Below are 23,708 nucleotides of genomic sequence, written 5' to 3' on the forward strand. Positions count from 1 at the left end.
CAAATACATATTATCTGTATCACTAACTTAATGGTTGAGTTTATTTTCCATTAACATAAATGCATTAATTGAAATTATAAAAGTAATTTATGGTTGCTTATAAGAGGTTCTTTACTAATTTAGTCTACAAGCAAATTAAGGAACTAATTACTTTCTTTTGCAAGGACTGTGAATAATCTTTTCTAACTACCTCTCTGGGGTTTTATTTCTAAAACTGTTTCTGCCTTATACAAAGAGGAAATAGTGATGTCCACAGGACTGTCCAAGTAAGATAATCATTCAAGCTTTCTGGAAGTCATTCCTTTACCATAAGGAATGACCAAATTGGGGAGAACTTCATGTCTGGGAAGGTCCAAAGAGGAGATACCTTAAAAAATACAATACCTTGTGGGAACCTGAACTAATCTCAAAAGGTAACAACAGAAGATAAAATATTTTTAACTTTATGTTTAGACACCAGCACTAGAGAATTTCCAGAAACCACTGAAATGTGGTTATAGTCAGAATAAGGAAATACATAAAATTTTAACTAGAAAGAAAATGTTACTAAACTAAATGCCATGCTAGTGATGACTCACTAAAGAGAAATGAAGCAAACATGTGAAGTCCAGAATCAATACTATGGTTAGTTCCTCATTCCATTAAGATAAAATAGGTCTTGAATGTAAGCTAATTTCTAAGCCACAATGCTAGGAAATAGCATTTGGGAAAAGCCTGAAAATTTCTTCTGAAACAGTAAACAGTTTTTAGGACAGAAAAACATTTTTTTCAATATACAGACTTTCAATCATGGGTTTGTTTTTAATATTTGTATCCCTATTTTCTCTTACACTATTCCTTTGCCTCAACCTATAATCCTATTCGTCTCTATCCTAAAAATGAATACATAATATAAAATTGTTGTTTGTTCCTATTTTCCTCCTTTTTCCAATTCTACCTTTCTTGTCTTCTTTAACAAACATCCCCAAAGAACAATTAAACTCAGTGCTTCTGCTGCTTCACCACATGCTCAGTTCCTAAACCTTTAGAACCTGTTTTCTGCTCCTATGACTCCAAAGAAACTATTCTCTTAAGTTCACCACTAGGCAGCCACATTGAAAAGAATGGAACTGGGCTGTTCTCTCACTACAGATGGTAACAGATATTAACTAAACATATAGTGGTGATTATCTCATAATAGAAACAAAGACTGAATCATTATGTTGTACTTCTGAAACTAACATAATGCTATGTCAATTATGCCTCAACAATAAAAAAGAAAATTTCACCAAAGATTTATTGATTATCAAATAGAGCAGCTCTTACACCACTCCATCTGCCATACCAAGATAACATGATCAAGACTGCTCTTGACTACAGCCACAAAAATTAAGAATTATTAACAGAATTGAGATATGTGAAATCTGATTCTGAGAAAGTGGACTTTATAAAAATAATAGCCACTATACAGATAATGGCAGGTTAATATAAATTAGGATAGACATTATAATCTTTACAGTTTTATAACTTGTGTTTATTGTAAAATAGAAAAGAGGATAAGTACAAAGGGAAATACTTTCAAAAAATAAAAACAGAAGTGAAAAAATAGAAATAGTTCAATTGCCTGGAATAGTGACTGGCACTAGACACTCAACAGATATTTTGTTGTTAAATGAAAGAGTAAACTGTTCTGTATAGAAAATTGTCAAGGAATTAGACTGGCTTAGTAGAGCTTTGTCAGAAAATGTTTTTTTGAGATATATCTCAAAATACATTATTTTGATACCTAAAATATATCTTGGATATGTTTTTTTTGAGATATATTAGTTTTATGGAGATGTAATTCACATACTATATAATCCACCCATTTAAAATGGACAAGTCGATGATTTTTAGTATTCATGAAGTGTGAAACCACCTCACAATCAATTTTATTTTTTTGTGGCCTAGTATGTGGTCTATTCTGGAGAATGTTCCATGTGCACTTGAGAAGAATGTGTATCCTGTTGCTTTTGGATGTAGAGTTCTATAGATGTCTACTAGGTCCATCTGTTCTAGCATGTTGTTCAGTGCCTCTGTGTCCTTACTTATTTTCTGTCTGGTGGATCTGTCCTTTGGAGTGAGTGGTGTGTTAAAGTCTCCCAAAATGAATGCATTGCATTCTATTTCCTCCTTTAATTCTGTTAGTATTTGTTTCACATATATTGGTGCTCCTGTATTGGATGCATATATATTTATAATGGTTATATCCTCTTGTTGGACTGAGCCCTTTATCATTATGTAATGTCCTTCTTTATCTCTTGTTACTTTCTTTATTTTGAAGTCTGTTTTGTCTGATACTAGTATTGCAACACCTGCTTTTTTCTCTCTGTTGTTTGCATGAAATATCTTCCTCCAACCCTTGACTTTCAATCTGTGCATGTCTTTGGGTTTGAGGTGAGTCTCTTGTAAGCAGCATATAGATGGGTCCTGCTTTTTTATCCATTCTATTACTCTGTGTCTTTTGATTGGTGCATTCAGTCCATTTACATTTAGGGTGATTATAGAAAGATATGTACTTATTGCCATTGCAGGCTTTAGATTTGTGGTTACCAAAGGTTCAAGGTTAGCTTGTTTACTACCTTACTGTCTGACCTCACTCACTTATTGAGCTGTTATAAACACAGTCTGATGATATTTCTTTCCCTTCTTTTTCCTCCTCCTGCATTCTTCATATGTTGGGTGTTTTGTTCTGTGCTCTTTTTAGGAGTGCTCCCATCTAGAGCAGTCCCTCTGAGATACCCTGTAGAGGTGGTTTGTGGGAGGCAAATTCCCTCAACTTTTGCCTGTCTGGGAATTGTTTAATCCCTCCTTCATATTTAAATGATAATCGTGCTGGATACAGTATCCTTGGTTCAAGGCCCTTCTGTTTCATTGCATTACATATATCATGCCATTCTCTTCTGGCCTGTAAGGTTTCTGTTGAGAAGTCTGATGATAGCCTGATGGGTTTTCCTTTGTAGGTGACCTTTTTACTCTCTCTGGCTGCCTTTAATACTCTGTCCCTGTCCTTGATCTTTGCCATTTTAATTATTATGTGTCTTGGTGTTGACCTCTTTGGATCCCGACTCTCGGGAGTTCTGTGTGCCTCTGTAGTCTGAACAACTATTTCCTCCCTCAGTTTGGGGAAGTTCTCAGCAATTATTTCTTCAAAGACACTTTCTATCCCTTTTCCTCTCTCTTCTTCCTCTGGTACCCCTATAATGCAGATATTGTTCCTTTTGGATTGGTCACACAGTTCTCTTAATATTGTTTCATTCCTGGAGATCCTTTTATCTTTCTCTGCGTCAGCTTCTCTGCGTTCCTGTTCTTTGGTTTCTATTCCATCAATGGCCTCTTGCATCTTATCCATTCTGCTTATAAATCCTTCCAGTGATTGTTTCACTTCTGTAATCTCCCTCCGGACGTCTGTAATCTCCCTCCAGACTTCATCCCTTAGCTCTTGCATATTTCTCTGCAGCTCTGTAAGCATGTTTATGATTTTTATTTTGAATTCTTTTTCAGGGAGACTGGTTAGGTCTGCCTCTGCAGATCCTTTCTCAGGTGTAACTATCTTGGACTGGACCAGATTTTTTTGCCTTTTCATGGTGATAGCAGTGGCTGTAGGCAGGTTGCGGGTGTGTCAGCTAGGAGAAGAAAGTCCTTTCCTGCTTCTGTATGCCTTGTCCTTCTCCACTGCCTGTGATGGCTACCTGCACTCCTGGAGCAGCCACCGGGTTAATCTCCTAAGCTGCTGTGGGCAGAGTGTCCGTCAGAGCAGCGCGGAGCCCTGTGGGGAGTGGCAGGCATGCCAGGTGCACTCCTCCATGCTAGTGGTGACCCTGCCGGGCAGCTGTGTGGCAGCAGTGGCCTTTGGGTCTGGCCCGGGTGGTTGTGCGTTGGGCTGGGATTCTGGTCGGTTCCTGGGAGTGTGCCTGCTCCCTCTGGCTCCACTACCGGTGCGCGCGGGGCTTTTCCATGCAGGCTTCAACCAGGCTCTGGCTTCACTGCCGCTGGTGTGCGCGAGCCACGCCCGGGCTGTTCGGTTGCGCCACTGTGGGCTAGCCCAAGCCTCTCCTGTGGCGCACGGATCTGCTCTCGGTTCCTTCCAGCGCTTCCGCCCCCGGCGCGCACTCCCACTCCCCTGCTACTGGGCCCGTGTGTTGGGGTCCGTGCCAGTTGGAGGAATAACTGGCAGGCTGCCTAGTCCTGTGAGGGGCTTCAGAGCTGCACTGCCTCCGTTTAGGGCGCCTAAGTTTCCCCGGTATTCCCAGCTGCTGGGACAACTTCGTCCAGCTATGGGGTCCCTGTCTCTTTAAGACTTGCAGAAAGCACTTGCTTTTCTTTTGTCTCAGGGGCGCTGGTTGCGGGGACCTGCCCACAGGTTTTGCTTTTCCGTTTCTCTAATATCCAGCACCCCGTGCTCCTTGTGTCTGCATTCTGGGTGCAGATTTCTAGAGCTGTTTGTTTAGCAGTCCTGGGATTTCACTCCCTCCCCATTCCGACTTTCTTCCCGCCGGGTTTTGGGTTGGGGGAGCGTTCGGGTCCTGCCTGGCCGCGGCTTGTATCTTACCCCCTTCGTGTGATGCTGAGTTCTCACAGATGTAGATGTATCCTGGCTGTTGTACTGCATCCACTGGTGTCTCTTTTAGGAATAGTTGTATTTATTTTATTTTCATAAATATATATGTTTTGGGGAGGAGATTTCCTCTGAACTACTCACGCCGCCATCTTCCCATCCACAATCAATTTTAGAACACTTTTATCACCTCCAAAAGAAACCTCATACCCAACAGTAGTCACTCCCCCCATTTCCCTCCTACCCACCAGCCCTAGGCACCACTAGTCTACTTTACATCTCTGTAGATTTTGCCTATGCTGGACATTTCATATAAATTGAATTATACAATATGTGGCCTTTTGGGCCTGGCTTCTTTCAGTTAGCATGATATTTTCAAGTTTCATTCATATTGTAGCATGAATCAGTATTCATTACTTTTTATTGCCAAGTAATATTCCACTCTCTAGACATTCCACATTTTATTTATCTATTCACCAGTTCACAGACATTGGGGTCGTTGCAATTTTTTGGCTTATAAATAATGTGTTATGAAAATTCACATAACTTTTTGGCTTATAAATAATGTGTTATGAAAATTCACGTATAAATTTTTGTGTCGACATGTTTTCATTTCTCTTGGATATATCAGTGGAATTGCTGGATCATATGATAACTGTTTAACATCTGAGGAGAAGGCAGTTGGTTCAAAGTGGTTGCACTAGAAAATGCTTTCTTGATGAAGATTTAGTATTGTTACTCTGCCCTATATATGTCACTTTTTAAAATGGTTTTTAACAGTAAACCAAGTCAAAATGTTACTAGTCAAAATGTCTGACATTCTATCATCCTATTTCTCCTCTACTGGTTAAATCTTACTAAGCTTTCAAAGTGTAGCTCACATGCCACCTCTTCTAAGGAGTCTTCCCTACTTTCTCAGTCACAATAGCTCCCTTCCTCCTCTGAACTGTCATACAATTTTATTTGCATATTTACTACAGCCTGTGTCACCCTATCCTAACTGCACTTAATAATATATGTGTCAGTATCTTCCACTAAACTTTAGTTTCCTTTACGGTAAAAATTACATTTTATACCTAAGTTTACAGTAAAGATTATTATGAAGAATGTAGCACTTGAGATAATGAAAAGGGCTCATGGAAAAGATGAAAGTAAATGTCATACATAGAGATTTACAGAAAATTATCTACAAGGTAATATATTTAATAAAAGAAAAATTTGAAATAATATTATAAATAAATTCTGGTATTTGTTGATGAGTAACAAATAAAATATATCTCAAAACTCACATAACAAGCAAAAATAATGGCTTAGATAAGAAAAAAAAGGACTTTCCTAAAACTGTTAAATAAAAATGATCACTATATGTCTATGTATCTATATTTTATTAAATCCTATTAGTTAGCAGAATGACTGAATGGACTCATCTATGCTATTATAGAAAATTGATTGTAAAATGTCTCTAAATTACAAAGTTTAAAATAACAAGGAGAAAGCTTTATTTTAATACTAATCTACTTTATTTGAATATACTAACATGTAAACAATTGGCTTGGTTTAATAAGAATTTGTGGGTGGGGGGCTAAAATATCTATTCACTTTTAAAAATTGTGGTAACATACATACCATAGAATTTACTATCTTAACCATTTTAAAGTGTACAGTTCACTAGTCTTATATACATTCATAGAGTTTTACACCAATCTTCAAGAACTCTGTTCATCTCATAAAACTGAAACTCTGTACCCATTAAATAACAACTCCCCATTCCTTCCTCCCTCCCACCGCCCCCTGGCAATCACCCTTCTACCTTCTGTCTCTATGAGTGTGACCACTCTAGGTACCTCATGTAAATGGAATCATACAGTGAATGGCAGGTGAATGGATACATAAACTGTGGTAAATTCAGACAACAGAATACTATTCAGTAAAGAAAGGAACCGTCAAGCCGTAAAAACATAGAGGAATCTTAAATGCATATCACTAATTGAAAGAAGCCAATGTGAACAAGGCTACCTACTGCATGATTCTAACTATACGACATTCTGGAAAAGGCTAAACAATGGAGACAGTAAAAAGATCAGTGGTCGCCTGGGGTTAAGGGGGAGGGATGAATAGGTGGCACACAGATGATTTTTAGGGCACTGACACAATTTTGTATGATGCTATAAAAGTGGATATATGTCATTATACATTTGTCAAAGCCCTAATGCAAATCATGGACTTTGGGTAATAATGATGTGTCAATGTAGGTTCATCGATTGTAACAAATGTACCACTCTGGTGTGGGATGCTGATAGTGGGGAAGCCATGCATGTGTGTGGGCAGTGAGTACGTGGGAACTCTGTACTGTCCACCAATTTTGCTATGAATGTAATACTGCTCTAAAAAAAAAGTCTATTTAAAAAAAAAAGAGGGTGGGCAGAAGTACTCTCAGAGAATTCAGTGAAGGGATCAGAGAAGTAGGAGGTTAAGGATGAGGATACGGTTCAAGGGAGCCAAGACAGTCAAGTTTCAAGATATGGGTAATTATTACAGAATTTTGAATAGAGCACAAAGTTACAAAGGAGAGAATACTAATTAGGTATGGCAATTAGAGATGGGTGATGATATTAGCAAGGGCAGTTTTCACTACGTGGTGTGGCAAAAGTCAGAGTACGGGGTTGAGGGGAGGGGAGGAATGCTTAAGAGGCAGCAAATGCATATTACTTTCTAATGAAGTTTGGATCTGGATTGTATAGAGAGGGAGAGGGAAGTTAGATGGAGACAGATCAAAGGTACAGGAAAATGGGTTGGCACTGAAGAGGAGGCAGAATATTTTGTCCTGAAATGAGAGTGAAAAGATCAGTGAGGATGAAGATTAAATTTGTAGATAGATGATGTGAGACACACAGAAAGAGACACAAACAATGAAGGGGGCACGACCTCTTCAGCAGTGGAAGGTAAGACCTAATATGACCTCGTTTTTGCACTCCTAGAAGTAGTAGCTGGAGAAGCTGTCTTCTATTATACAGGCCTTAGATACGACATTAAATTATTCTATAACCATATTGGAAATCTTAAGGCTATTCAGTTCTTCTGTACCTTTCATCCCTGTAAAGACCAAAATGTAAGTCCCTTTTATCACCTATTCTCCCCAAATCCTGTCTGCTCTTCCCACCATTCTATTCTTTCTCTCTCTGATTGATTCTACATTGCTGCATTCTTCCCCAACACATTCTAGCATACAACCTGAAACTCTGGTTTCAGGGTTAAATAAACTCTTACTTTCTCAAATTCTTTACTTAACACTCTACTCATTGCCTAACTGAAACCTGGCTATCTCATGAAGATACTAGTTGTACTGAGGACAGAATAGATGATGCTTATTCTCCACCCCCATCTTCTACAGAAGGCAGTGCTAGCACTTTCCTAACTCCTCAATGACAACTGTAGGCTGTTAACTGCTCTGCTTTCAGGTTTGAGGCTTAAAGGCTTGAAGCACATGATATCTGGCTATGTCACACTCTTCCTCCCAGTTAATGTCACCTAATGTACCTATTTTTTATCTCTCTCTCTTCATCCCAACACCTGCAATCATACTGGCTCTTTTAATACCATACAAATAACTAACAGCCTAGACTCAGAGTTCTTTGCCCTATGCCTATCTTCATGCCAAGTCAGTAACACCCACACCCTGGAATCTTGCCACCTCTCCAGGACTACTTTACTGAAGGAATTTCAAGCATTAATATCTCTGAGCATATCTCCTACCCTACCAAATCTGTCACAGCTTCATTCCTTTTGTATGTACCCTCCTTTACAATCACTGAGCCCTTCATCTTTCAACCATCCTTTATTTTCCTGATTTATCTTCCTGGCCTGGTTTCTCCCCTTATGAAGTGTAGACCCCTTGACTGATTCCTTAAATCCTTTCTCACCAGCACTCTTAATCCCCTTGCCTCCTTGGCCTTTCCACATACCTACAAACTTCTAAACCTTGATCAATCTTATCATCCATTTTCTCTTATCTCAAACCTCTGAGCACTGCTGGGGGCAAATGCATGAACATGCACATTACTATCACTAAAATTCATGTTTTAAATTCCAGTTGGGCCTTTTGGGTGTGTCTTTGATCAGTTTCCTCTCCTCTTCCTTACAGAAGCTTTTCTGATCTTTTATCATTATCCTCATGTCCTTTACTCCACCTCCTCGGTTGCTAAAGAGAAAGCTAAGGTCTTCAGATGGAATTCTTTTATATTGCAGTCCTAAACCAACTTACTGACTTTGCATGAGCCAATCCCCTGCTTTTGGCTCCCTAAACTGTACAGCACCAAAGCAAGTCTGGACTCCTTGAAATGACCTTTCTCCACAAGCAATAATACACCACTACTTTAGGATCTGTCCCCAGACTCCCCGTGGATGCCTGAAACCATGAATAGTACCAAACTTTACATTTACTTATACATACATAACTATGATAAAGTTTAACTTAAAAATTGGGCACAGGAAGAAATTAACAGTAATAAAATGGAACTGTAACAATAGTACTAACATTTATGTCAATGTAGTCTCTTTCAAAATATCTTACTGCCTTTTATTCCCCCTTCTTAAAATGATGATGTGAGATGGTAAAATGCCTACATAATGATATGAAGTGAGGCAAGTGACATAGGTGTGACGTAGTGGTAGGACCTTCTGACAATATGGCAGAAGGATCATCTGCTTTAACATCATGGTTCACCGTGGGCAAATGAAAACGTGGAAAGCAAAGCTGTAGATGGAGTGGGGGCTAATGTATGCTCCCAGCGCTCCCGGCACACACACCAGACTGGTCCTTGCACTCTGTATACTATTCCTTCTATGTTCCATTTCCTTCTTCCGCTAGACTTTTTTCAAAACACTGCTAAGGAATGTTCTTCCATGACACTTTCCCTAGACATAACTCCCTATCCCCCCAAAAAAGTCAGTTAAATACTTCTACCTACCTTTTCTTGAATGTTTTTTACTACTGAAAATTTTACATTGCATGGAAATGTTTCATAAAGGTAGGTAAAAGAATGAATTTGGGTGAAATGACAGGTAGAAACAACTAGAGGAATTGAGTGAGAAGTGAAATCATAGTGAGCAAAGATTTCATTCACTTAACAAATAACCAACATTTATTAAGGACATAGTATACATAGTAAGTGTTGGAGTGAAATGGGGTGGGGTTGTACTTTGGGATAATTGTAGGCATAAAGCTGATGAGATGTTTGATCTGAATCTTTAAGGATGACTGGAATTTGAATTATCTAAAAGAAATAGATAGGTGAAGAATAGGTGGGAAAAGGAGAGAGTTGCAAGGAGACAGAAATACATGCACATTTGCCTAAAATAAGCTGATCAGTCTTGGCTAAAACAGGAGGTTTAGGAAATAAAATAAGCTTAGTTACAGAATCTTGGAGTTAGAAAGGGCCTTAAGAATCAGCTAGGTTACCCATCCTTCTAATGAAGTAACATTCTTGACAACATGGACAATGTACTGAGGTAGCCCATTTGCTACACCACTCTTCTGTTAGAGATTATTTTTTCTAATAATATACTGACCAGAAACATGATACCTTCTTTAACAGCTCCCCACTGGTCCGAGTTCTATCCTCTGATGCACCCAGCAAAAATCTATTCCCTCAGTATGGGATAGTCTTTCAAATATCTTTCATTTAACTGATGTGTGATCTTGAATGAAATACACTGCTTTTCTGAGAGTCAACTTTCTCATCTAAGAGTGGAGTAGTAGAGGTTAACTCTTCTGTGATACCTGTTTGCCTGTTTTCTTTATTGTGATTGAATCCTTTGCTTGGCACATGGACACCCAGCAAAGACTGTATTTCTCAACCTTCCATGGACTAGATATAGTCCTGTACTTAACTTTTGGTTAATGTGCTTTGAGCAAATACCTATTCCTCTTCTCTTCTTCCCAGTGCCTGGAGTTCAAATGTGGGGTGAGACAAGTTGGTCCCTATGGATGAGAACAATACCCTGGGCATAATAGAGCAAGAAGATAAAAAGTCAGAGCCCCTGACAACGTGATGGAGCAGAGACACCACTTAAATGAAAGAAATAAACTTCTATTCTGTTTAAGCCACTTGTTATTTTTTAAATAACTATTTTGCAGTATCTGACATATATCTAACCCAATAGTATGTAATACCTCATAAAAGGGATTTTATAAGGATTAAATAAAATTAGGAATGTATACATATATACAAGGGTTTTTTTAGTATTTGAAGACCCATTATCTTCTCTCTTGTGACTACCTTAGTCCCATATAATTACATTATTCAAGATTCCTCAGAATCTTAATATATTTCCTTGGTCTCTATTTGATAATATCCCTGAAAGGCAGACACCCCCAGATTGAACATTAGTTCTTTATAAATTGTGTACATAGAACACAAAATAGATCTTTTCTGCAAATATCTGCATTTTTCAATAAGTATTCATAAACTGCCTACTGTGCTAGGTTTAGTGATACAATAGTGTATATTAACTAACTGGTGTAAAATGGCATTAATATTTTTACAAGGCACAACTACCCAGTAATGAAACTGAATTTTGAAGACTTATTACTGGAAAGTCACACCTTGAAAAAAAATATGCATGAGTATGCTTCTTATCTTTCATATTCAATAACCTTGGGGCAAATCTAGAGGGTCCAGGTCTAGTTGTGCCACATATTGGAACCAGTTTTCTGACACTGTGCAGAGAAAATGGAAGTTCCATGGCCAGGATCCTCACCTGATCCTAATATACCCATTGCCTATGTGCAATGATGTAATACATAGCCTATTGCACAGGCACATGCTTGCATACCCATTGGCAATAAGCCATTATTGCCAGTGTTGCTATAAAAAGAGCTCGGCCAGGTGCTAAGGCAGAGGAGAGCAGAGCCTGGAGAGGAGAACAAGAGAGCAAGAGAGCAGGAGAGAAGAGAGCAGAGGCTGGGAGAAGTGGAGACAGAGCCTGGAGTGGAGGCAGCGCCTGGGGCAGAGGCTGAGCCGGAGGCAGAGACAGAGACTTGTTCACCTGCAGACTACTGGGTGCAGAAGGGGTTCCAACACTTGACCTACCACCATGAGAATAAAGCTTGGTATAAGTCTCTTTTTACCCCTAACATTCGATTGTCATTATTCAGTCTCACTGAATCCAGAGCTGAAACCCACTTTGGCGTGGAGCTACAGCCTGTTATTCAGAAAAAGTCATACTACATATATTTTTTCTACTATTTCGTTAAAACATAAAAATGAGAGAACATGCAACATAAAATTTGAGACATATCAGAGTTTAGTTATCAAGAATGTACTGTGGAGCCAGACTGCCTCCACAGTTCTGCCACTTTGAGCTGTTTCAGTACAATTTTTTTCTCTCTCCTCAGGAATGACACTAATAATAGTTGCAGTAATAGTACCTTTCTCCTAGGATTATTTTGAGGATAAAAAAGTTTAGAAAAGTTCCTGGCCCATGGGGAAAGTGCTCAATAAATATCAGCTATCATTAAGATAGCTATAATAATAATAATAATAATAATAATAATGTGAATAGAGGACCCCATTTCTGGTCAGGGCATAAAGAATTCTGTGCCATAAGGAGAAGAGGGATCCAAAATGGCAGTGTAGGAAGATCCTGAACTCCCCTCTTCCCAAGGACACATCACTCTACAGCTACAGATGTATCATTTCCATCTGAAATATAACGGAATACTACTCAGCCATGAAAAAGAATTTTATCTTGCCATTTGCAACATAATGGATTGTCCTTGAGGGCCTTATGCTAAGTGAAATGAATCCCAGAAAGACAAATATCACATGATCTCACTTATATGTGGAACCTAAAAAATAAAACAAACAAAATAAAACAAAATCTGGACCCACAGATACAGAGAACAGACTGGTGGTTGCCAGAGGGGAGGGGATTTGGAGAGGTCAGCAAATGGGTGAAGGGAATTAAGAAGTACAAGCTCCCAGTCATAAAATAAATGTCACGGGGATATAATGTACAGCATGGGGAATATAGTCCTAACATTGTTATTTGTAAGGTAACAGATGGTAATCAGACTTGCTGTGGTGACCATTTTGCAACATATACAAATGCTAAATCATTATGTTGTACACCTGAAACTAATACAATATTGTATGTCACTTATACCTCAAAAAAAAAATTCTGTGCCATGTGGTCAAACACATTTTCTAATATTGGTTATTTTTTATATTTGCTACTTAAGCCTTAAAAATACATATGCCTTTTCATTCAATAATTCCATTTCTAGTGTTAATCCTAAATAATAATGGATGCACACAAAATTTGGCTATAATGATGCTCACTGTAGTATGCTTATAAAAGTATTTTAAAAAGAAAGCAAAGAAGACTACCTTGAAAGGGGCTTGGTTCAATAAATCATGGAAATAACATACAATGGAATGGCAGATATCAATTAAAAATAGTTTTACAATTGAATAATGGTTTGTGAAAAAAACAGATAAGTACAGCATTTTAATTATTAATAATAGTGATTACCTCTAGTTGGTTCATTTTTATGCTTTTTTGGTTCTTTTTCTTTTCTACTTGCTATGTTTTCCATGTGAATCTTATTACTTTTGAGTTATGGAAAAGAATTCCTAAGAAGAAGTGCACAGTACGCAGTGAACTAAAATCTTCAAAACATGAAGACATACTCTGGCCAAAGACAAGAAATCCCTTCAGCTTGTTTACAAAGTAAAAGGTCTAATACACAGATATGCTCATTAACTTCCTGGACACTCCCTGAATTCACATGTTTTTTTATCATAAGCTGATGTGAAACTTCGAAAAGTATTTAGCTATGAGCACAAAAAAGAATGAACAAAATGAGGCAAACTTGGGAATCCTCAAAAATACAGGAAAATTTTTTTCTTACTATTCCTTTATTAAAGCAGACCAGGTGTTAAACCTGCTCTGACAGTCTTAATAAACCTCAAAAGTGATTTAAATGATTTCACAAGGGAAGAGTGCTCTGAAAAGATTTAAGTAATGTCTTTTGGAAAGGTCTTCAAAACACTTTTTTAGGCAATAATTTGGCTTCAGTTTATATTACTATAATGGTACAATGTATTTTCTGAATGTTTTATTAAGTATGGTATATAAAATCTGACCATTTTAATATTTATTACAAATATTATTATATAAAGATTACCTTTTAGTCTTTTTATTTTTTTCCTACCTCTTTAATGGACACATCTTCCCAGGAGAAACTGGGTCCTTATAAAATTAATTTTCACTAGTAACATTTAAAAAGGCAAAATGATGTAAGGAAATTCTAGATGAAAAGTTCAGTAAGCAGGCTTATTTCCAATAGAACAAAATATAAGAAATCCATAATAAATACATCTCCACCTGCTTACCAGACTCACTGTTACACTCACATATTGTCTCAGCGTAATATGTTAAACATACAGTTTACGTCCTCATACCCTCTGCCCATGATATAGTATATTCCCCATAACAGGACAAAATAAAACAATTCATCTTGACTTTACTCTGTCATATGAGCAAGGCATCTGTCATAGCATTATCATTTCATCAGTCACTTACATGAGAAATATCCAAGTTCAAGTTCTTATTAGCTCCTGCCTGGGCTATTTTAGTAGAGTCCTAATTTCTCTCCCCATTTCTAATCTACTCCTATTTGAATCCAAAGAGCATCAGCCTGCCTGCCAGCTTAAATACCATTTTAGTCACATTACAACTTAATGCAAGAATCTTAAATTAATTTTCATTCTATGGGCAGTGAAAAGCAAACTCTTTTTAATGGGATTCAGTCTTTATCTTCCACTTCTGTCCAATGCAAACTCTCTTTGCAATCAGGCCAATCGATCACCAACTCCTATTCATGACTTACTCAAGCTGTCCACCCACCCTTACTTCCTTGTCAATGAAAATGCATCCTTCCAGCATGCTCAACTGAAAAGCTAATAGAGTTTTCAGTAACCATTACAACTGTAAATAAACTCTCTACCTTCAGAATTTCAACAACACTCACATATTGTCTGCCCCATTGATTAGGCACTAAATTGTACTGTCTTCTACTCACATGATTACACATCTAATGATCTAATTTTACTAAGAGGAGGTAATTCCCTTATGGGCCTTTATATTTGTTGTGCTTCTCATAGTCCTTGAGAGAGAGCTAGAAATATGGTAAATGCTCAATTAATATTTAGTGAACAATAGATGATCTACATCTTTAGTTTTTGTGCAAAGCCCAATATATTTATGATTTGCTTATACCTCTAAGGCTTTTCTCTAACAAAATGAATTATTATCTTATGTAGGCTCATGCATTAGGGATCCCCAAGGCCACCCCCAGGTTCAGTGATCCTTTAGGAGGACTCAGAGGACTCAGCACCTAGCTGTACTCATGTATAGGATTTATTACAGTGAAAGGATACAAAGGTGAATCAGCCAGGGAAAAGATGCATGGAGAAAATTCCAGAGAACCAGTGGAGTCTCCCAGAACACAATTTTTCTAGCTTCAAATTGTGACAACACATGCTTTCTATTCAAGGAAGTTCATTAGATATGCAGTACCTGGGAGGTTTTTTTTTAAAGGGTTGGTCATGTAGGCACCTGCTGCCTAGCATAAACCAAAATTCTAGACTCTCAGAAAGTATTCAACATAAACAACACTGTTGGTAGTCTAGGCTCAGCTGAGCCATTCTTAAGTTTTATTATCAGTGTAGAGAACTACTGACCATTCAAGTTTCCAGATGCTAGCAAAAGCATGTAAGCAGGCCTTTCTAAGGAAAGTAGTCTAAGGCCTGTTATGTTAACCCTCTTCTATGTAGTTCATTTTTATGGGAGGAATGTTACAGTGGTAACTATATTTGATTTATAAGAGGCACACAAAGTGGCTTTTGAAAAAATTAATATTTAGCATTTAATTAGAGATGCACTGCCTAGATCGACACCCAAGAATTAGAAGTTTTGCAATTTTTAAGTAATTCACATCCTTTAGATATTTTGGGTTTTCCTTTTTTTTCTTGTAGAATGAGGTATCTTTTTCAACACTCTCATAGCTGTCAAAGGAGTTAAGCATTAACAACTAAAGGAAACAAGCTCCTTGTCTTTTCTTCAATTGGTGCCACAGCACTGCAGTAGTTGTTTTAGGTTCATCATCTTACGAAACCCTCACAACAACCCCAAATGCCAGGGATGATTTCTATTTTATAGCTGGAAGTTTTGAGAGGCTAAGAACCCACCCAGGTTTATGAGGGGAGAGCTGGGATTTAGGTTCTGACCTGCCTCATTCCAAACCTTTGCGCTTAGCTTTCTACGAGCTACCTCTACCTAAAAAGTCATAAGCTTCTTCTTATGAATCATTTCCCTCCTAACTATAGAGATCTGTTTTTCCTTTTTAGTTGTTTGGTTATACAGAGCACTATTCTTAACTTTACTGACTTTAATTAAATTCAAATTTTAGTTGGAAGAGAAAGGGGTAAATTTAACCCCAGATACTCTGAGTTTTCCTTTCCAACTCTCGCAAATTACAAATCAGATTATACACACTACTTGTTAAAACCATTAGGAAGCTCCCTTTTCAGCACAGCACACAATTTTCTCCATTTTATCTGACATTAATCTGTTTGAAATAAGACATATCAGGATCATGGCATTTCACTCTTCAGATGTGGGGACCTTGGGAAAGTTATGATTTCTGAATCTGTTTATCCACCCACAAAATGGGAATCCCTACCTCACAGACTTGCTGTGAGAATTAATAAGTAAGATAATATATTTAAAGGGCCCAGCCTATATATATTTGCGGAATAAACGACCGCCTCCAACACTGTAATAACTGACCGGTGAGTAGCAAAGCCAAATCAATAATCTGAGGGAGAAAGGACGTAGTAGGAAGTACCCTGACCACCAGGTGTCACCACTGGCCCAGAAGAGCTGGTCTAACTGCCAGATAAGGGGGTGGGACCCTGCAGCAAAACAGGGTAAGACTCAGGGTTAAGACTGTCACTTGAACCTACAGGATATTCAAGAATTGACTTTGAATTTTCAGCATAAGTGGGGGTACAATATTGAGCGCACCATTGTAAGTTACACTGTTCTCTTAGTGGTGTATTAAAAATTATTACAGCACAATTAATTAGCTGAATAACCATAGATTTGTCATCTCAGTTTAATTTTAAAAACCATCCTTGGCTGACTGTTTTTTAATTCTGAGAATTAACAGTGATTCATACATCCTTTGGCCTATTAGACATTTATGTTTCTGGCTTTCATAGACTTCAATATTGCCACCACTGACAATTTTATGGCCCTAAGTTCACAACCCATTGACATTATTTCCTTTACATTATTAATAGGGATGACAGGTAAAAGAAAAGCAGAATGAATATTTTTAGGGTCAAAATAAAGTCGATGTACGGTAAATTTAGGAAAATAAGCATTAACTATTAACCTTTTCCACTGATCTCAGGAATTTACAGGTTCATTTTTTTAAAATCTGTAAATTTTCCATTTTCTTATGGAACACTTACCTTAGGGTAAATATGTTAACCTAGAATAGCCCTGACATTGCTCAAGGAACGCTCCCACTCCTGCCTTCAATCTATAACCTGCCAAGGACTCTCCCTGAGAGTGTCCAGAGGCTCATTTCAAAATGAGGGCATGGTCTGGGCTCTCCTAGTTCTAAGTCCTCCACGCGGAGAGCCACTAGCGGCCACTTTAAGATCGGTTATTCAGCGAGGGAGAGCGCGTAACTGGAGATGCAGCTCTCAGATGAAGCACAGACTGTTGTCCCGTGGGCCAGGGAACACATGACCAAGCCGACCCCGGCTGCATCCTGGGCTCTCCAGTCCCCGAGGAACCAACAAGGGAGGAGTTAGGCTGGCACAGACTTCAGTTCAGAGAGGGCACTCTCAGAACTCGAGCAGTTCGGGTTATTTTTGCTTTTGTTTTAACAACAGCTCAAGTTCCACTTTGCATTTCACAAACAAATCGAAACGTCTTAAGAGAAACCAGAAGCATCTTTTCCCTTCTGGCCATTGCTTCCATGCCTAGAGAACTTAGGAGGGAAGCGCAGATACCAGGAACCATTTAGAATTAGGAGAGCAAAAGGAAGCCCATCCCAGCCGAGGTGGACCCATCTGTGAAGCACTTTCTGCAGATCAATAAATTCCTGCCTGGTTTCAGACTGATCTCTAAAGAGCAGCTCAGGAGGCTGGCCACGCTCCTGGAGCAAATGGGCCAAGAAAGAGATGCAGCCCATCAAACAAGCCCCCGCGGGGCGGACGCGAGCGCAGCGGCTCGGAGGAGCTGGCGGCGCGGAGGGCGCGTTACCTGGGGGACTCGGCGGTGAAGCTGCCGCCGTCCAGCAGCCGCATCTTGCAGAAGAGGACCCCGTTGACGAAGGGCACCGAGGAGAGCTCCTCGAGCTCAAAGTCCACCTTAAACTTAAACTTCTTCTTCTTCATCATCGTGAGAGCCAGACGCCGGCGAGCGGGATGTGGGGGCGGCCCCAAGGGGCGCGCGGGCCGGCGCCGCCGCCTCAGCTCGCCAGAGCCCTGGGCCCGCTCGGCTCCACGGCCGGGGCCGCGAGCTGCGCGCGGGGGCGCGGCCGCGGGCCGCCGCCGCCGCCGCCTCCTCTCGCAGCAGCCGGGGCCGGAGCGCGGCGGCGCGGACCCCGCCCGTCCGCGGGGAGCGGTCGTGCTGCAGCTCGCCTGGGCGGCGGGCGCCCTTTCGGTGCGCAGCTCGCTGCCGCTGCCGTCGCCGCCGCCGCCGCCCGTCCGAGAGCCGGCGATGTGAAGCTTGGAGAGCGGCCGCTGCCTGAGCTCCACGGGGCCCGAGGCGCCCCCAGCGGCTGCAGCCGGCAGCGCACCGCGGGGCGGAAGCGGGAGGGCGGGCGAGGAAATTCGGGCCGGCGGGCGTTTCGCCGGGAAACTGCCCCGAGACGGCAGTTAGCGCGTCACGCTTCTCTCGAGTTAAAGAAAGACAAACCCAACCAAAAGGGAGCTTCCTTCTACAGCTTCCTCTCGGCCTTTCTTTCCGTTTTTGCTCCGCCCCCTCTTTCCCTCCCCCTCCAGTGATACTTTTTTTCCCTTGGGTTTGAGAGTCATGGGTTAATAATAGGGAGAATCAGAATCACCAAGACGTTTTCGTCAAATTGAAATCCTAAAACTAAAATTTCCTTTGGGTACTGTAAATTCATGAGCCTTCTAAAGTAAAATGAGGACAAAGTAGGAAAAAGGAAAGGGATTAACTTGTGTTGAGGGCCTACCAAGTGCCCAGGCTTTGTACTGCTACAGGCATTTTCTCTTGTTTATACTCTAGTTTCTGTCACCCAGAATAAAAGAGTACAGAAGGTAAAATAAAACCTTCCCTTATAAAAGTTGGCTGTCCATACTGACCACTGAAAAGCCTAAACATAGTCTCCGCAGATGCATATCAATTACCTGCTTTCTATAGGCTATGTTGTTACAATGTATGTTGCTTACTTGGTTATGTAATGTTTGTGTTTTCAAACCGAGTTACTGTCCTTTTAACTCAGATTCCCTCGCAGTAATCTCTGAGAGGGTGTAATTGAAGAGGTTCTCCTTCCCAGGTCACTCATTTATTCGTGCAGTCCTGTAAAAATATTTCTCAATCACTACAATGTTAAAAACAAAAGAAACCTCAAGAATTTTACAATCTAGTGAGGGAGACATAAGTAAATCACATTAAAAAAAAAAACCAAAAAACCCTAGCATCAAGGTGTGTTTGTTCAGAATGAAGAAGCAATTTGTCTAGAACTCAAAAGAGGAAGCAATTAATTAGTTAACCAGTGTTCTGAATTTCAAAGAATGAATAGGATTTGAGACAAAGTGGGAGGGCGGTGTTTCAGGTGGAAGAAACGGAATAAAGACTCAGAGGCAGATCTTAGGAATTTGGGCTGGGGGGTTGGTAGTTGTTGCAAATGGCAGGATGCCTTTTTATGGCTGAATAATATGTAATAAAGCTGGTTCCCCAGCAGGGCCAGGCAGGAGAGGCAGTGGGAAGAGCTAAGGGGATTTTAAGGTTTGTAACTTGTATAACTAGATGGATGTTAATTCCATTGACTGAACTTTGGAATCAGGAGGAGAGTGGGTTTGGAATGGAAGAGATAATGAGTTGAAGAATACAGGTGAGTTGAAGAATACAGTGTGCCAGGCACTATGCTGGAGACTAGAGATACAAGTGGACAGGACACACAGGTTTATCAATAATGGAAGTTAACATGGATCAATTAGAGAGAGACAGTGAGAGAGAGATCTTCATGATCCATGGAGTGCAGAGGAGGGAGTTTCTAGAAAGTACTTCAGAACAATTCTGCAGGATTTGGACTGAAAAGAAGCTATTAAATTGAAAAGCCAGGAGGTCATTGGTAATCTAGGCAAGAGAAATCACCATAGAAGGTGGTGGCAACATTAGATTAAAATCGCCTGGGAAGTGAATGGAAGGTAGTAATGAGGAGTGGGTGACTAAAAGTTATTTTTTTCTAACTTTTGTCAGCTAATGAAAAGAGAGCAGTAGCTACAGGAGGAGAGTTCAAGCTTTTTCAATGACATTCAGCTACTATCCAAGATTTATTGAGAGCCTAATTTGTGCCACGCACGTTAATAGGTCCTAGGGATCTAAAATGCAGTCCCTGTTCTATATTACTGTGTATTGGAGGACACAGATTAAGTAAGCAGGCAGTTGCAGTACTATGTAACGTTGAGTTCTGTCTATATATCATGGTGAGTAGAGGCTGCTGTGGTTAACATCTAACGAGGATAAAAAGGCTTATGGAAGGCTCTCTGGGGTAAGTGACTCTTGAGCTGATGTCTGAATGATGAGAGTGGGGGTGGGAAGTGATTTCCAGGAAGAAGGTGGTGTGTGTGCAAAGGCTCTGAGGAAGAGAGGCCATGTTGCAGGAGGAACTGAGAGTAGTTCAGTCTGGCTGCAGCTTAGACTGGGGTGTGGTGATGGGGCTGTAGAGAGCCACTGCAGTTTTAAAACAGGAATGACATATTCTGATTTGCATTTTATAAAGCTCTCCAAGTACAGTAAAGCTGGAGGAAGGGAGAGAGGCTAGTACTCGTTTTTAAACTCATGGTTTGAGTATTAAACACCTTGTATGAATCAAGATCCAGGCAAAAATTAGACATCATACTCTAAGTGTTTAAATAAAGAAAGTTTATGAAAGGACTCCTTAAAGAACTGAGGGCAGGGTCAGGACCCACTGTCTGATGGGGAGTGCAGAGGAGGGGGGATAAATATCCTGACTTCTTTCTCCTCCTGCTTTCTGCTATCATGTCACTTTCTGCTGGTCCCTCCCATGATCCAAAACCAAAGCCAGAGGGCAGAGGGATGTGATGATGCAGTTCACAGAGGATGGCCTCCTGGGACACAGAGAAGGGCAGAGAGTGGATGAAGGTAAAGAGACAAGAAGCTACCAGCACACACCTGATTTAAGCAGGGTTCACTTCAGGAGCCCAAAACCACTCTAGATATTTTAAAAAACTAAGGGGTATCAGTCAAGCAATTCAGTGCTTCTGAAACCTGTTGAAGGAGGGGTGGAGTCAACAGACTATTGAATTAAAGGTCACATCATTTGTGGCAAATATTCCTAGTGTTCACTAATACCTGGTCCTCCTTTATTTCCTGGGCATATGGGGGTTTCTATTTCCTGATCCTCTTGCAGTCATGTGGGGCCATGTGACTAGGTCTAGCTACTAAAATTTGAGAAGTCATTGCCAAGATGAGATAGTGAAAACCCTTTGAGCAATTCTCTAAGCTTTCTCTTCCCTGTTGCAAGTCATGGAGGAAACCTTGGGTTAAGATGTAGTAGCCACAGACCGAAGAACCCAGATCACTGAGTCAGCACATGGAGAATTACTGCCCACTCCTACAGTAAACATTTTCCCCCAGTTTTAATTGAGGTATAAATGACATATGACATTGTATGAGTCTAAGCTGTACATTTAGACTAATGTAAAATATGATTTGATATAGGTATATATTACAAAATGATGACCATAATAAATTTAGTTAACATTAATCACCTCAGTTACAATTTTTTTCTTGTGATGAGAAGTTATAATTGCTAAGAGATCTACTTTCTTAGCAATTTTCCAATATATACTATGTATTTTTTACTATAATCACCATGCTGTACATTACATCCCCAGGAATTAATTATCTTATAACAGGTAGTTTGTACCTTTTGATCCTCCTTCACCCATTGTACCACCCCCTACTCCCTGCCACCCTGCCTCTGGCAACCACCAATCTGTTCTGTATCTATGAGTTTGGTTTTTGAAGAACCCACATATAAGTGAGATCATACAGTCTTTGTCTTTCTCTTAGTTCATTTAGCATAATGCCCTCAAGATCCATCCATGTTGTTGCAAATGGCAGGATGCCTTTTTATGGCTGAATAATATTTCATTGCATATGTGTCACATTTTCTTTATCCATCTGTCAGTGGACCCTTAGGTTGTTTCCATGAGTTAGCTATTGTAAATAATGCTGCGATGAATATGGGGGCTCAGATATCTCTTTAGAATGGTGACTTTTTCCATTGGATGTACACCCAGAAGTAGGATTGCTGGATCATATAAAAGTTCTGTTTTTAATTTTTAAAGGAATCTCCATACTGTTTTCTATAGTGGCTGCACCAATTTACAATCCCACCAATAGTGCCCACAAGGGTTCCCTTTTCTCCACATCCTCCCCATACTTGTTACTTCTTAAGCTTTTTGATAATAGCCATTCTAATAGGTGTGAGGTAATATCTCTTTGTGGTTTTGATTTGCATTTCTCTGATGATCAGTGGTGTTGAGTATCCCTTTTTATGTACCTGTTGGCCATTTGTATGTCTTCTTTGATAAAATGTTGATTCAGTTCCTCTGCTCATTTTTTAACTGGATTGTTTTCTCTTTCTTTTCTGTTTTTTGCTAATTGAGTTGTATGAATTCTTTATATATTTTAGATATTAACTCCTTATCCGATATATGATTTACAAATGCTTTCTCCCGTATGAAGAGGCTGGATGCCAGGAACATGTCATCATACCTTGCTTGCAAGTGGTCACAGCACCAGAAAGATGGCCCTCAATTCACTTTCACCTGCTATTTTCATAAGTGCATCTTTTTGGCAGACCTCATTTGCATGTGGAATTTGAGTGGCAAGGGATTCTGAAGGACGTGATTTTTAGCTTTCCAACTTCTTCAGACAGAATGATGGAATGGACGCTGAGCAACAGATCTTAGAATCTACCCCAATACCTATAATAAAGTTCCTCAAAGGCAGGGATGGCTTGCTAATCATCTTTGTATGTCTTGTGTCCGGCCCAGTACCTGGTATTAGTGTGTATTCAATAAACATTTCTTGAAATGATCTGAATTTATGGACCGTCTTAAGTGTTTTACCTCTCAGATAAAATGATAAAGGTGTCAGACATGTGCTAAAACATCTTGTGTCAGAGATTTGACAGTTCTTATAGCACCCTCTTGTAAGTCTCCAACCGAAAGGAGTGGGCAAAAGAAAAAAAATAACCATACCAAACAATTAGAGAATAATTATGTAAGTTAAAGTTAAGATTCAGCTGCAAATAAAACTCAAACAACAGTGGCTTAAATGTGACAGAATTAACTGGATTGTTTTTTCTTTCTTTCTTTTTTGTTTTTTGTTTATGAAATGTGACAGAAGCTCATTTCTCTCCTAATTAAATAAAGTCAGGGGGCAAACAGTCCAGTGCTGGTATGGAGCTCCAAAATCATCAGTCACCTAAACTCTGTTACTCCATCATCCTTAACATGTGGTTTTCATCCTTCAGCCTAAGATGACCACTTGATCTCCAGGCACCATTTCTCAATTCCAGCCAGTGAGAAGATGGAAAGAAGAAAGGCGAGCCCAGAAGGAAGAAAGGTATTCTCTTCCTTTCAGGAACACTTCCTGGATGATGTACAACCCACTTTTACTTAATTCCATTGGCCAATGAAATGTGAACTGAAATGATGGCACCAGTTTCAGGCCCAGACCATAAAAAGCTCCCATGCATGTTCTTCCCTCTCTTCCCGTATCTGCTGGTTGGAATTTGATGTATAGGAAACTCTCAAAGTTA

At 39.7% G+C, this 23,708-nt stretch overlaps 1 protein-coding gene across 1 annotated transcript in view; it reads right to left on the reverse strand.

The window, feature by feature from the left end:
* The window catches only part of EEIG2 (EEIG family member 2), an 89,218-nt gene extending 71,019 nt beyond the window's left edge, over positions 1-18,199 (reverse strand). Inside the window, exon 1 of the mRNA XM_057500580.1 lies at positions 17,924-18,199. Within this exon, the coding sequence (XP_057356563.1) occupies positions 17,924-18,060 (137 nt within the window). The 5' untranslated portion in view covers positions 18,061-18,199. The remainder of the gene's footprint in view (positions 1-17,923) is intronic.
* Between the last annotated feature and the right edge of the window lie 5,509 nt (positions 18,200-23,708).

The sequence above is a fragment of the Manis pentadactyla genome, chromosome 4 (genome assembly GCF_030020395.1).
Source record: "Manis pentadactyla isolate mManPen7 chromosome 4, mManPen7.hap1, whole genome shotgun sequence".
Lineage (NCBI taxonomy): Eukaryota > Metazoa > Chordata > Mammalia > Pholidota > Manidae > Manis > Manis pentadactyla.